Source organism: Solenopsis invicta, chromosome 6 (genome assembly GCF_016802725.1).
Source record: "Solenopsis invicta isolate M01_SB chromosome 6, UNIL_Sinv_3.0, whole genome shotgun sequence".
Taxonomy (NCBI): domain Eukaryota; kingdom Metazoa; phylum Arthropoda; class Insecta; order Hymenoptera; family Formicidae; genus Solenopsis; species Solenopsis invicta.
In genome coordinates, this window is record NC_052669.1 from 18,358,701 (window position 1) to 18,374,200 (window position 15,500).

General features: G+C 41.1%; 1 protein-coding gene across 4 annotated transcripts in view; it reads left to right on the forward strand.

Annotated features, from left to right (window-relative positions):
- The window catches only part of LOC105204004 (14-3-3 protein zeta), a 63,456-nt gene that overhangs the window by 31,471 nt on the left and 16,485 nt on the right, over positions 1 to 15,500 (forward strand). For 3 of the 4 annotated variants that reach the window (XM_011172982.3, XM_039450632.1, XM_011172984.3), the window contains one exon: positions 12,348 to 12,655. In XM_011172982.3, coding sequence (XP_011171284.1) covers positions 12,356 to 12,655 — 300 coding nt within the window. In that variant the 5' untranslated portion in view covers positions 12,348 to 12,355. Of the gene's footprint in view, positions 1 to 449; positions 818 to 12,347; positions 12,656 to 15,500 lie in introns of those variants that run through there. The other variant, XM_011172983.3, reaches the window with a different exon arrangement.

Here is a 15,500-nt window from a genome sequence, read left to right on the forward strand (position 1 = left end):
GACAAGGCGTGAGATAAAGGCCAGTAGTTTCGACGACGAAGGAAGTTGAAAAGAAAGAGAAGTGAATCAGATAGGCAGTTTCGAGATGATTAAAGCGAGCGAGACGGGAAGAAGCGAGTAGGGCAATCGAAAGAGCGAGTGAGGTCCGAGAAAAGCGGAGGGGGGAGAAAAAAAAAGGGACGCCGAGAACCGTCGGTCGCCTCGTCGCCGTCATCGTCATCATCGTCGTCGTCGTCGTCGCCGTGTAGCGTGGCGCGACGCGGATCAGTCCCGGGACACGGCCGTGCGCCGTTCCGCTGCCCCACCCAACCTCGTCGACGGGGCGGCCATGCCGGGGCCGCCGTGAGCCGATCAATACCTCGGCTCGGGCACGAGGCGCGGCGGAGACGGCCGAGCGCGACCGAGCGTACCCGAGCCCCGGCACGAGGCGACCCGAGTTCCCTACTATGGGCGGCGTTGCCGGCTCAGTCGTTGTGCGGGAGTGGTCGCCGAGGGATGTGTGGCATCGTAACCGCGAGTGTGATCGAGGAATAAAGAGCCGGCGTTTTTTAGTTCTCTCGTTCGCGCTTAGTCCACGCTCTCTCGTTTGTCCATCTCCCTCCGGCTTTAGCGGGAAATAAGAAAGAGGAAGAGAGGGGAAAAAAATCCGGGATATCGGATCGCGTAGTAGTCGCAGTCCGTCGTCTCGCGGCACGCAACGTTCCTACACCGCTCGTCTCTCCACCGCACGCTCGTCTGATTCGAGCCGGTGCACGGATCTACGCACAGATCGTGTATTTACTTCATTATTTATTGTACAAAGGACTATAAGCCATAGGTAGGTGTCCAAAGATCGCGGTTTTGCGCCGTAATTTGTGATTTTTTTTTTTTTCGCGTTTGCCCTCGTCTAACACGTCCCTCTCGCTCGTTCGCTCCCGCGCCCTCTCCCTCCGTCCTGCTCGCTCCCTCTCAGCCGCATGCTATGAGCGCGCAGGTCGGGCTGCTGCTTCCACGCACTCGTCACTTCCTGCGTGACCGAGTCGTCGCCGGCAGCTGCCGTCGACGCTTCTAGATCGCACGCTCGTTGCTTATCGGTACTCTCTCGTGGGAAACTCGGTCGGTTCCCCAACGTGAGCGAGAGCCGAAGAAGCGACGGCCGGCTATCGATCTCTCCCGGCGTCGTTACTGCGTCGTAGAACGACGGTACGCGCGTATCTCCGCATTGACGCGTAATAATGAAGCTCGTTGGTTCGTCGAAGTGCGAGAATCGATCTCCCTTCGATAGATCGTTCACTCGCTCGACCGGTCAATCGCGAACGGTTTCCCCCCACGATCCTGATCGATCGGGCGACTCGCGACGATCGCGTCGGCGGCGTCGGGAGGCGTCGCCGTCTGAGAATGCAGCCGGGAATTTCGCTCTCGCCTTCTCGTGAAAGTAACGCCGTGGCGCTACTACGGCTGGCTCCCTCTCGGAAAGGCTGCCGCTCGCTCGCTCGCTCGCTCGCCCGCCCGCCTCCGCGGCCATAACCTCAACCCGGACGGTACGACGCGGTTAATACTCGTCGCCTTTCTCGCCGTCGCGTACCAGGCGTGTCTTCGCGACCTTCGTCGCGACGGCGTTCACGATGCTCGTCCGCCTCCCACGAGAGCTACCTCGCTTGGCTAAATATGTCTTTTCGCGGAGGATGTTCGACGAGGTGTCCCATCGTCGGGCGTGACGTTCACTCCTCGATGATGAAATAGTGGAGGTTTCAGGGGTCATTGGCATATACGTGCTCTAAACCTATTTTTTTTGTTCTCGATACTGATTGCCTTTGAAATAATGAAATTCATTCGCAATTTAAAACCCGTTTGCGCCAATGCAGATTAAACTTTCCTTTTTTTTTATCTTTCGCTAGTTCATAGAACTGGAAAATGATTTTTTTTTTACACTGAATTGAATTGAATCTTATTTCTTTGTTAGAATCCGAATCGAATCGTTGAAACGTAACTTTTAATTGATATTATTACTGCGTTGAATTTTAATACGTAGATTAAAAGATTTTTATGTAAGGAAAAACAGTATTGATAGAAAACATAAGAGAAACAATATTGATTATATAATACTTTACTTTAAATTACTTTAAATACGATTTTGATTGTCAATGCATGTGATTCGAAACTCTTAGATTCGACATTTTTGAATAAGTTCCGATTCTAACCATAGAGATCCAAATCCGAATCGAATCAAATCTCATCTGATTCGATTCGTATTTGCCTAAGACATTCACACATTCTCTACTAGAAAAAGATAATAAGTTAACCCTTTGTTGCATTTTTTTTTTTATTAAACGTATTTTGCTCAATTTTAGTATATCGATTTTTGAGGTCGCTGATTATAAATCTAAAGCTAAAATTGATCCAATGTCATTTATTAATTCAACATGTTTTGATAATCTTTGGCCGCCATTTTGGATCTGCCGATTAAAATCAGCCGATTATGAATGGAGATTTGAAATCAACGACCTCAAAAACATGAATACAGAAATTATGAAAGTATGTTCATTATTATTTTCATTCACGAATTTGTACCAAATACGTAATATAAATCAATTACCAAATACATAAAAACATTCAAAAACATCGGTGAGAAAGGTGTCCTTTGCAGAGGGACATAGAGTTAAACCAACATTAATTTATATTTGTGCAAATAGGTATAACAAATCTTACCAACTGTCCGATTCTCTGAATCCTTTAGATCGTTAAGTATTGAATTACCAAAAAGCTTTAACTCTCTGGATTTTTAATTGAAATTTCGTTCTATATCGCGTGATCATTCTGGATAGATTCTGCTTCGATCAATCATTTTAATGTGCTGATCGGTGTTCTTTCTTGCCTTTGTCTTTGACGTATAGATTCCGTGATAGATTCCAGATCGATTCAGCCATCGATCGATCAGCAGTGACAATCACTGTTCTCTCCCCCTTTTTTTTCTCTTTTTTCTTTATCGATCACAACGAGTAGATTCTATGCCGATCGATTGATGGCCTTGAGATCTTGTTAAATGCAAAGTTCGTGCCATTTCCTAGATATATTTATAGCTACGGTTCAATGATATTTTATGCTTTTATTTCACGTAACTATATTTATGGCGACATGCAGTGACGGTTGATATCGACGAAGAAATTGCGGGGTAATTTTTAGAATGAGAATAAAGTATAAATTTTAGTGCCGAGATTGATCCGCGGTGCTCTCGAGCACGTTCCCGCATCCGATCGAATTTATTTTGTCACCGCGACACAACGATCAATGTCGATTACGCCCGGTATTTTAGGACGAGGAAAAGTCTTCTGGATTGAGGAGGAAAATGCGATTTTTCGTTAACGCGCGTTTCAGTTTTCCGAATTCGCAGTTGAGACGACACCGGCTTTGCTGCCGCGTATTATCGCACATGTGATAGGAATAAAAATAAGATAAGCGTCGTCGTAACGTTTTCAGACGTGCGGATATAGATATTTTTATCATATTCTGCCGCGTTTATCTGCGCCTACATCACGTCATGTTTTATTTCACTGATAATACCGTCTGCCTCTCGCGTATTTACGTAAAGCAGTGAGTTTGCGCAAAAATCGCGATTCGGGCCGTTCGTTCTCACATCACGACATTTCCTACTGAAAGACTTCGCGAGCACGCAGATGATCCGTGGCTCGATCGATCGATCGACGATCCGCTAAACGTAATGCATAAACGCGTTTTCTAAGGAAATTTTCCGCAGTTTATTCTGGTTTTGTGTGTGTGTAGGTGCATTTAATCCATTATAATTTTTATTAATAATGCAAACGCGTATTATGCACGCTCTCGTGAATTATATTCTCTTGGATATTTTCAGTTTTTTTTTCTCCAATTATATTCTCGATCTGACGCTGCCTCAATCTTTCGTTAAATGTCCCGGAATTCGTATTCAGAAAAAAATTTTATTGAAAAAACTGAAATATTTTGTTCGACACGTTCAACTTGACATTGATTCAACAATTACATTTAGTTGCACAAAACAAGACACATGTCGGTCATGAAAATTTTTTAATGGAGAACCAACTAAACCAACCTAATGTTTAATTGAATGTATCGACTAAATATTTTAGTTTGTCGACAAATTTTCTTTTGCAGTGCAATTCTTAATTTTAATGGTAGAGTGAACGATCGATTGATCGACGCGATTAACAAGCATCATCACATATTCCTGTTTCTCGGTACGACATAATTAATATAATTAAATAACAGCTGGTGAGATTGTAAAGGATGTTGCTTAAAAATGCAGATTTTATCGCGCAGAACATTTCCCCGAATAATTTTGTATTTGAGAAATCTCCTTCTCTCTTTCTTCATTAACATTAACTCGAATGTCTCATTATATTTCTATTAATAATTTCGTTGGCATGTGAGAAGACTCGGTTTACGACGCAGTCGTCCGACGTTAATGAATCGCGGCGCGATCGCGTGCCTATGGCAACGACGTTCTTACTCGGAATCGCAGCCTCGTTCGCCAGGTTTTAACGGGCATTCATAAAAGCTTGCAAAAGCGTCGGTTACCCACGCGTGACGCATTCTTCCCGCGCCGAGGCGGAATGGAAAAAGTTGCATTTACTTTCAGGATCGTGCGTGTGCCGCCGACCTGTAGCGTTTCGCCACAGGGAGGACGGAACAGGGAAAATCTACTGCGTCACGCTGCGACAGAAAAATTTCTAAACTCGCCGTGCCAAGGCATCTTTCAAAATTTCTTATATTCCTCGGCTCTAACGAGCGATAAGATTGCCCGGAACAATAGAAACGTCCAGTCATACCCCGCGTTTCTTAAAGTTTTTTTTTCCATTTTTTTATTTATATAATAAAAGCTAATTGCCGCCGATAAGAATGTTTGAATTATATTTTCGCTGATAAACATTCGAGTCTTGAAATAGCGAAGCTCGACATAACACGAAGATAAATCTACACGGAAAGTGAAATTGGTATCAAATCAACATGATATAATTTGCTAGCATGAGAAACTTTGTTTCTTCATGTAAGCGAATTACGTTCGTTTAAGATTATCATGTTCTTTCAAGAAGATTTTATACTCCTGCCTGTATATGAAGCAATGAATTGTTGGTTTGATATAAACTTTTTCCGTGTAACATTTGTAGCATTTATTAAAGCGAATTTCTCTTTTGGAAGATTCCGCTCCTCCGCTTATCGCGCTTTGGAACACGCTCTGGTACCTGCGGTAAGGATCGGAATTGCATGTGCGAAACGATCTCGAGGGGATAACTTACTCGGTGGGAATTGGAACGAGTTCGCGCGCGCGCGTATCGCGCGAGATGCGTGCCGCTCGCGCGGGCCGCTCCGCGCCGCGAAAGTTCCTCGTGCCAGAAATATTTCGGCGACGTCGTCGTCGTCGTCGTCGTCGCCGTTGAAACCTCGTTGAAGCCAGGTGATCGCGCGCGATTAAATATAGGACGCCGAATACACCTATCCACTCGCTCAATATTTCTGTCCGGGTTTCTTTGCGCGAGCCGAGCGACTTCCGGCGATCGATAATTATTTTGCCGCCGATACCGATTCGGCGATTGTCGTCTTCCGATTGAGAACCGTCGCGAAATAAATGAGAAGGTCGTACGAAATGAATTCTACGATTGAGAACGCGGGTATCGCGCGATCGTTTACCTCGGCGAGAGATCTCGAGTCTCCGCATATCGCGTACGCATCTCTCTTTCTGCGTGTAACATACTCTTCGCGTTCTCACGGCTAATTCGCACTTCTGTTACCTCGATTTCGCATGTACAAAGTTACATGTCAGTCGTTCATTCTTTCCTTAATAAACTGCTGTTCTTCGCGTTTAATGGGACTTGATGGAAAGTCTACTTCGTTTAGTGATAAATCAGACATTTTATTTCTTTACAGTATCGTAGCTTAGAACGAAATTGTGTGTGTGAGAAAGAAAGAGAGAGAGAGAGAAAGAGACATTGCTCACGGTTATTTATGTAATTTCTCAGATAAGCGAATGGTTGTGATCAATTAAAAAAGGAAAAAGTTCGCACGCTACGCTTTGCGAGACAAAATAATCATTTCGAATTACGAAAACATTGTTGGATATTTATTCATTTGGCCAAGTGTCATTTCTTTCACGAAACGTCGAGCGTTACTTAGGAAATTCGAAACTCCTCCCGGAATGTCATTCCTTTTCTCTCTCTCTCTCTCTCTCTCTCTCTCTCTCTCTCTCTCTGGAGAGAGAGAGAGAGAAAGAGCGCGCGGTGAATGCCACTAACCGGAAGCGTATTAATGAAACCGGATCTCGGGCCTTTCTGTCGTTCGTGACCCGGAATTCTTTCGCCTCTCGTTGCACTCGCTCTATAAAAGAGTCGGCGATTCGCGACGGCCGTTTAAATATGGAACGTAAACGTAAATACGGTGCGATCATTCGTTCGATGTTAATCCGAATTTATTGCTCCAGCGTAGATTTATTACGGGAACCGAGGGACCCGCGGGAAGATTTATGGATCACGACACCGAGTGTCGAAATGGTAGAATTTTCGGAATCAAAAATTCTTCGACTAGTCTCAAGCGATGACCAAACACAATTTAGAAAACTTGTAAATCTCAAAATTATCGGGAATAACCGAAATTCAAACGACATTCAGTAAATTCTCCTCGATAGACTTTGTGCTTTAAAAATGTGAAAATTCTATGAAACGTTAGACCAGCGTGTAGTAAACCGGCAATTTATTGGATTGAATTTGTGAAAAAAAATCAAAAATTTATCGCGGGATACAAGCTTCGCGACGTTTAATACGAATATCTGTGAAACGTAGTACTAATTCATCAGGGATTTAAGATCCGTGAGGCAAGTAAATGCATAGCGCCAAGTATTTCGAGAATGTAGGTTTACAAAGCCGTTGGATCTACGAATCGTACAATTTGCAATTTCCAGAATTGTGAAATAGTGTCGCAGGTAGTTTCGCACATGTTCGAAGCGTATCCCGACGCCGATGATTTATCCGGAGAGATCCTGGAATTTTATAAAATGACACTTTCACGGTGAACGGCGATGATTCGCACGATCGCGATACGATGCGCGTTCCAAATCATCGTAGAAGAATTTCATCGTAATTCTTTGCTTTAGCATTAATCTCGCGATGCGTTATTACGCGACGAAAGTTGCACGCACGACAGCGATTGACGCATTATCGTATCGCGTATCTTCTTTTTTTTTTTCCTGTACGACAGGTGACACGGCTGGTATCACTTCCGGCATTCTCCGACTCTACCATCCTTGACAACAATTATCCGGTTCATTGAGGAAGAAATGCCCTTAGTCACATGCGATTAGGTGCAATTGCACTTTGACTCGTTACTCATCGCATTATTTTAACGCCAAACAGCTCTCCGTTTCCCCGTATCTCTCTCTTGTTAGGTAAACATCCGTTCATGCACATTCTCGCGGATATTCAGCATCATTTAACTTCGCAGAACTTTACGCCAACCCAATATTTTCCGCTATTTTAAGAAAGTTAAATTTCTTCGACCAGTTTGAAAAGATTATAATTTTGAGGCAGCAAACGCGGAAAAAAATAGAGTAATTTTGAGTACTGTACAATTTAATAAGTGTATTTTACAAACTCGATTTTTAGTTTTCCGAAAATGCCGAGAAGAAAGACACTAGAGAAAGGCATAAAAATGAGTGACGATGAAAACACTATGAAGCTTCGTTAATGATTCCAAGTTTTTGTAATCCTTTGGTATTTACAAGTAGGCTCCTCAGAGAGGAGGAGGCCGTCTATGTTCCTCAGGGTTAAGTGGCCCTCGGAGCTCTCGTGGGTTTTTCGACGGCATCGACCAACCTCAAAGCAATGAGTCATCGTACCACGCGATTCCCCGCTCGTTCTGCACCGGATTATCTGCGCATATTATACAGGGTGCTTTTTGCCCACCTCACTTCCTTTCGACGATAGATACCATTGTCGCAGCTCGTGAAATCCTGCACAAAATCATATTATACATTTGTGGAAGCAGACCAACAATTTAGGCGCGATCGTGCACTTAAATTGTCATCTCTCATTCATCTCTAATTACCCACGTAATTATAAAACGTGAACATCGAAATTCTCCTACCTTCAGCATTTTTACTAGCATCTTTCGAATAATTTTGTTTTGGTGTAACATCTGTTTTAGATCGATACTTAAAAACTCGGATATTTATAGATTTAGTTATGCAGTATATCCATCGTTAGAAGTGAGTTTAATCGAACGTATTCTGTGTACGAGAAGTTCGGTATGCATCGCCGAGAAACTTTTGCAACGCAACGCGATCACGTAACGTATTAAATTTATGAGCTATTTTTATGGAGGAACCTCCACTCGTGCGCAGGATGTATTTTTAATTACTCTTCCTATAAACGCAGACCGCGAAGCTCTCTCCCTCGGGAAATCTTCCCATTCGTCGTCAGTCTTCGTGTTTCGAGGCTGTCCGCGATGTCGCTTCGCTTTTGCCTGAAAGTTAATCTAGCGGAAAAGGAGTTTTTAATTTTCGAGCGAAATTATTTCTGCCCCCGCGCAGAAATGTTATTTTATTTTTATTTTTATTTTTTTACCAAGAAAATTTATTCGCTTGAAGAGTAATGAGCGAATTTATTTGTACCTTTTTTCTCAGTATTTATATTTTTAGATAAAAAAATTATTTTGAAAAAATTATTAATTGATCAAATTCATTATTAAACAACGCGCGCGTGTAAAATGTAGATTATTTACAAAAATTTGTTCTATCAACTCGCAGATCGAGAAATTAAAACACGAGAAAATTTGCATAAAGCCATTTATGTCGGATCGTCATTCCGTTTCTGTGAAAATTATATCTTTCCATTTTTCTTGCGCTTGAACGGCGCGTTACGCTGCTCGATATAATTCATGAATGCGTCTAGGCTCGCTTCCCAGTCCGAGATGTAATTCGTTCTTTCAATTCTATGGTATGAATCACCGCCGTTTCCTCTCGTGTACTACGACGACACAACATTCCGGTATAACGGACGTATTACGACATCACGTTGCTCATACACAACACATATATCAAGTAAACCTAGAAACTTTAATCGTTTCAGAACGTACGAAGGTTTTGATTTTCATTTCTGAAACTATTGGCTTTTTAAAAAACTAGATTCTTATCTCTGAAAGTTTAATTTTTTTTTTTTTTTTTTTTAATTATATTCGATGATTCCATGAATGTAGATTAATTTTAATCTCGGTTTAACTTTCTATCTTTTTCTAATTCTTAAAAGTAGAAAAAATAAAAGTTAAATCGAAATGAAAGTTTTAATCTGCATTGGTGAAAATGGACATTTATAATCTGCTTGAATATACAAAACAAAAGCATTTTACGCAAACTTAAAAGTATTTAATTTTTCATAAACTTGAGCTCGGAATTCTCAACGCTCATTCAAGTCGCATTTATGCATTTTAATGTGTTGCATTCTTTCGTGGACTGTTTTTTCGTAAACGATGCACACCTCTGGAAAAAAAATGCTTTAACGTTATCACTTAAATTATGGATTTTAATGCTGATGGACATGTGATTTACGTTTTTTCTGTAATGACTTATCATTGACGTACTTTTGCTTGTGTGATTCAGTAACGACATAATCATCCGTTTCTTCTTGCTGCATCGAACGTGTTCGTTCATTCGTTCGTTTTACTGAGCAGACCGAGTTGATTTTCTTATCAATTCGTGGATTCATACGCACATGAAATCCGTGAACAGGAGATATCATTTCTCTGAGCGAGTCGCTGACGATTTTTGTGTCCAGTGCTAGCCTTAAAAAAGGGGAGAAAGAATTGTCATCCACGTGTCTCGAATCTGCCGTGAACGATTGAACAGCTGCTCGAGGGCTGTCCGAAATAAAAATTTGAAGTAGTGTAGCAGGAAGTACAATAGTTAAAATTTTGTTTCTTTGATAAAATTATGTTGAATTTATTACTAATTGTTTTCGAATAAAATGTAAGATTGACAAATAAAGATAAGACTTGGATGATCGTTGCGTAAACTGGATAATCTCATATGCTCATACTTGTCGAAGTCCGTTAGACGTCCGCTGATACTCTGTTCGATAGATTAAAACAACAGTGGAGATAAGAGTCGGAGTGAGATAAATTGTAATTTCGAGCGTCATTGCTCGTGATAAAATTGAAAAAAAATTAGATATCAATGTTTGTCGATGAGAAAATGGACAGATGTTAAATAAAAATTTTATTATTGTGATTTGAAAGAGAAATTAAATTTAGAGCTTATTGTATTCGTTGGATAAAAAGAGAGGATAAAATCAATGATGCGAATTGTATATTGAAAATAAAATTAGATCAAAGAGGGATTATCGAGATTCCATTGTTATTTAATACCTTGTGAAATATTTCATATTTAGTATTTATATTCAGTATCGTCGTTAATGAATGTCATTTGATATCGCGATATTCAAAGCTGCGAGTCACAGGTCTTACGTAACGCGCTTTTACTAGGTAATAGCGTTGGCGTGCATCGATCGGCAAAGCCCGAAGGGCCACGTGATATTCTGTTTCATGACAAATCTCGCTTTTGGAAATAGACGCTTTTGCACGGGTTTCTATGGAAATGCGATTCCCCGCGGTAAGCGCGTGTGGGTGTTGCATTCTTATAACGTAGTGGTCTTATTGCAGCATTTATCAAGCCACGTACGTATGTCGTATCGATTCCTCGGCGATTGAACACTCATTCGATTCAATTGGAAGAAAAAAAAAAACACTTTGATATTTTGATTGCTGTGACTTTTCTTCCTACCTCGGCCACTTTTTCTTTCGCATCATTAAGATTGCAGAATTATGATTAATATGAAAATAATTATAGCAACGCTATAATTGCATCGTCGACTGCGCTGTTATTAACATGCTAACGGTAGAAAACGGACGAGAAAGGAATTGCAGAACAACGTCACATTTCCTGATAGAAATTTGATCAATTCTTCGTCTTGGAGGTTTATTATCTATTTTTCTTTTACTCGGAAAATTTTTTTCTTATATCAAGCAAAAATTTTATCTGAACGTTTTCTCAAGGCCAGACAGCTCGAAAAGCGTCGTTGCACACCAGGAATATTCGTTTTATAATATTTCTGTAAAGGAACGTGGGCAAGGTATTGTTTTTCGAGAAAAACTTGAACGATTTTTCAACTTGAGAATTTCGAAAAGAACCGGAAAGGGGAAAAGTATGAGGGGGAGGCAAGTATAGAGGAAAAGACAAAAAAAGTTCTTTCGCTTGCTCTGCAATATTTTCCGAGGATGCCGTTCCGTTCATATCGGATGCACGCTGTCTCTCGACACAATCCTGAGACTAGAGGGGACTTTGTCGCGCGCACGTGACTCGGAAAGGTAAAAGGTCGCGCTGTCTCCGGAACAAATGTGCGTCGATCGTTTCGCCGAGGCAAACGAGGCCAGTCGCGTTTCGTGAGGATACGCAACGTCGTGTCGATACGCAACGTCGTGTCGTCATCGTTGTGGTGCGTCGGCTGGCTTCTAAACGCGTCGGTGTGCGAGACCCATTCTTCCCGGCCTCTCCGGGGACACGCGACAAAAGGGACCGAGGCGACATTGAAACGCGCCGCAGTTGGTCGCGCTTTGTGCATCGCGTGTTACGCGTCCTCCCGGTGACGTATCTCGCGGCTCCATTCGATGGCCTCTCTGACCTGCTCAATATCATCGGCGTGTTTCCTCTTCCCTTATCTCCGTTATCCTCCGCTTTGAAAATTATCGCTGAAATCGTACGAGCTCGAGAGTATATGCGTAGTCGCATAGTTTTGTAATTTGGTGACTAGAGTGGGACGTTTCAGTTGAGAAGTATCTAAGAACATGGCTGAATGGCTTCGAACCCTACACTTTTGAAAATCCTGAAGTTTTTTCAGAACGTCGATATTTTACGCTCGAAAATTGTTTTATTTTAGAACATTTTATTTTCTAAAACGTATTACATGGGTATTTTAACTCTGTAAACTTTGATGTTGAATCTTGGAAGTCTACAACGTAGACTTTGCAGTCCTCGGCTTTTACAGTTTAATAATTTATATGCCCGTATTCACAGTCATTTCCTTGAGAAATGAGGATTTCTCGTCACTGTCTGTCTTTGTCTTACATATGATAAAAAAAAGAAATAGCGTGCTCATCCCCTTTCTCAAGGAAGGACCATGAATACGGTCTTCCTTTTTCTTGGCCAAGTGCACTTCTCCAATTTTTGATATCGAGATTCGACATTGAGCGCATCGAAAACACGAAAAAGCTCTCGCGAACGATCCACAGACTTGGAATCGACGTTCCTCTGACGCCACGTTCTCTCTTTTTGATTACAGCCGACACAATGTCTGTGGATAAGGAGGAATTAGTGCAGCGTGCGAAGCTTGCCGAGCAGGCGGAAAGGTACGACGACATGGCGTCCGCGATGAAGGCGGTCACCGAGACGGGAGTCGAGCTGTCGAACGAGGAGAGGAACCTGCTCTCGGTGGCGTACAAGAATGTCGTAGGAGCGAGACGTAGCTCGTGGCGGGTAATCTCCTCCATCGAGCAGAAGACCGAAGGCTCCGAACGCAAACAGCAGATGGCCAAGGAATACCGGGAAAAGGTCGAGAAGGAACTGCGCGAGATCTGCTACGATGTATTGGTAAGTGATTATACTCCCGGTCGCCTTTTTCCGCCGGCCTAAAATCCGGCCGGCGGACCCTCGCTTTTCGCTTCAGCGAGCATTGTGCACGCTTGAAGGGAACAACATTGGGGAAAGATGTTCGACTCGCTCTTATTCCGAGATGTAGCGATGAGTTAATTTTATCTCTGGAAATATCGCCCGTAATCTGCAATTCTTATCAACGAAGAATATTGATTGCTCCATTAATTCATTTGGTATAAAGAGTTTTTAATGCTGGAAGGATGACACGTTCGTATTTGGGCTGATGAATTGAATCTTCGCGTTTCTGATTATATCTGCTCTCCCCTGCGTTTTGTTCGAAGAGAAGTACGGAAGGATTTACATTTCTGTCGCTGTGTCGATTGACGTTCTCGTTACATTGTACGAACGTGTACGATGCAATTCGCGTGTGTTGCCCGGCGGTCAGGCTCATTGTGTCGCCCGGGTATTGATCGAAGTCGCTTTAGACAAGAAAAGCAAGACACGGGCGATAAAAATGAGGCGAGCATTGAAACATGGGGGAAAAGCATTGCGTTCTTTCTCTCTCTCTCTCTCTCTCTCGGAAAGTAGGAGAAAAAATGGGGGGGGGGGATTGCGAATTGTGTTTGTTGAGGAGCAAACGTGTTTGAACAAATGTCTTTGCGCGACCCAGTTGATGGAAGACCGGCTTTTAACGTTTCTCTCCGGTAATTCATCGACGAAATTTTGAGGACACGCGAGAGACGAGACGCTGAAAATTCGTTTCATTTTTACATTGATGAATTGATAGGTTTCACTTTAATATATTTTTTTTTAATTTTTAATTTTTGAATATTGAAATTGTATTGTTGCGCATCAAGATGATGCGCCGATTTTCTGTCCTCGCTACGCGAATCGATAAACAATCATCGAGAGTTATTTTCGTACGATATGTTGATGCTAGCCACCGCGCTCGCGATTAAACCGTAATGAGGTTAATTGAGCCGACTCTGTGGTCTTGATGAAGAGGACTTCAGCGAAACAGTTTGGGAGGCTCTCTCTCTGAGCTGCCGCATAGCTTTGGTATGATTCGATACTACGATAAACTGCCTGTTTACGACAATGCATTGCTCGCAAGCGTAACATTTCGATGTCCCCTTGACGTATTGATTCAGTCTTCATATGTTTTGAGAAAACGTTTTGATAAGGATTTACAGACTCAATCGCATTCCGTCATTAGGAACTAGCTCTGAATAAATAGATAGCGTTATTGTCTTACGATGAGATAATCAATACCTTGATATAAAATTTTAATGTAAAAGTAAACGTAAGAATGTACATTTGAGTCTCTTTTTACACAGTAGATGTGTACCATGGAAAAAAATGTGTAAAAATTGACTTTTGCAACAAACTACCGCAAATTATACGAAAATACAATTTAAAATATAAAAATGCATTCACTGAAAACATTTTATTCAAATACATAAAAGAAAAGCTAATGTGTTGAGAAAAATGAGAAAAAAATATTTTTTTAATCGATTTATCGTCATGTTAAAAAAAAACATGTAAATGTGTGAATAAAATGTGTTAAAAAAACTGTGAATCGTGAATAAAAAATTTACCGTGTAAAAAAAGACCCAAATGTCATCGATTTTTTTTAACAAACAATTTAACAAACATTATCGATTTTTAAATATTTGTCTTGTATGATCTTTGCATTGGAAATTAATATATTATAATTGAATATATAGCACTGTTCAATCATTAAACATCAATTTGTCTCAATTTACTTCGATAATTTACACGTTATTGTGTTGCAACTCGCGTTTCGTGTTAAATAATGCATGCCGTGTGTGTTCTCGATTTCTTCCGTCTTGTAATCGTTTACAGCATATTAACTTTACGCTAATGTACGATTTCGAGCCCTAATTTGATCTTACAATGAACGATTTACTAACTCCGATAATGCATTCGTGAGAACTAGGTTTATTCGTTCGTTTATCTGGAAACGTTAATTTACGTCCGAAAGAATCGGATTCCTGCTCGTACGAAATTAATTTTGCGGGGGCGCGCGCGCACGTGTTTTCTCACATGGATTCGCAATATCGTATTTCAGACGGTTGGCACTATCGCGAGCTTCCGCACCGAGTAGTTGCGGGCTGTACATCGTGACGATGTGTCAGTTTTATCGCACATTCTTGTCCCGCGGATAATAACGGAGTAAATCAATTCTCGGGATGAGTAAAATCGCGAAAGTAATCGCTGCACAACGGTCTTTCTTCACATATTTATTTGCCATCAAACTCGGAAAGTCATTCTGAAAATCAGACTTAATATAATTTCAGATTTTATAAATTGTATGTACACTGAGAGAAAAATTATATTCAAAAAAATTTTACTTGGTACAAAAGAATTATTTACTCGGTGGATGCTAATAACTTGTGATACTTCCAGTTAAGTTAAAAATTTCTTAATTGAAATATTTACGTGAATGAAGAAGTAAGTTTTAATAAAGTATTTTTGTTCTTTCAGTTCTTTTTTATATTTAAGATAATCTGATTTTTAATGTAAGAAAACAATTTAATTTAGTTAAATATTATTTTAGATTTTAATAATCAAATTTAATAATTTGATATACGTCAGTTAAGTTTTAATATAAATATTTGGAGCGAGGAAAGCTAAGGATTGTGATGTCTGTATTACGTATAGGTAGAAAGCAAGCTTACAAAGTAGTATTTATGCTAATGCTTCTTGTGTGCCGTATGTTTAAGCTAATCAGTCTGCGTATATTGAATCTCTGATAGTTGTGTCACGCTATTTTATTAGATACTTTTACAGTATGCCGCAGTTAATGAACATTTGTTCA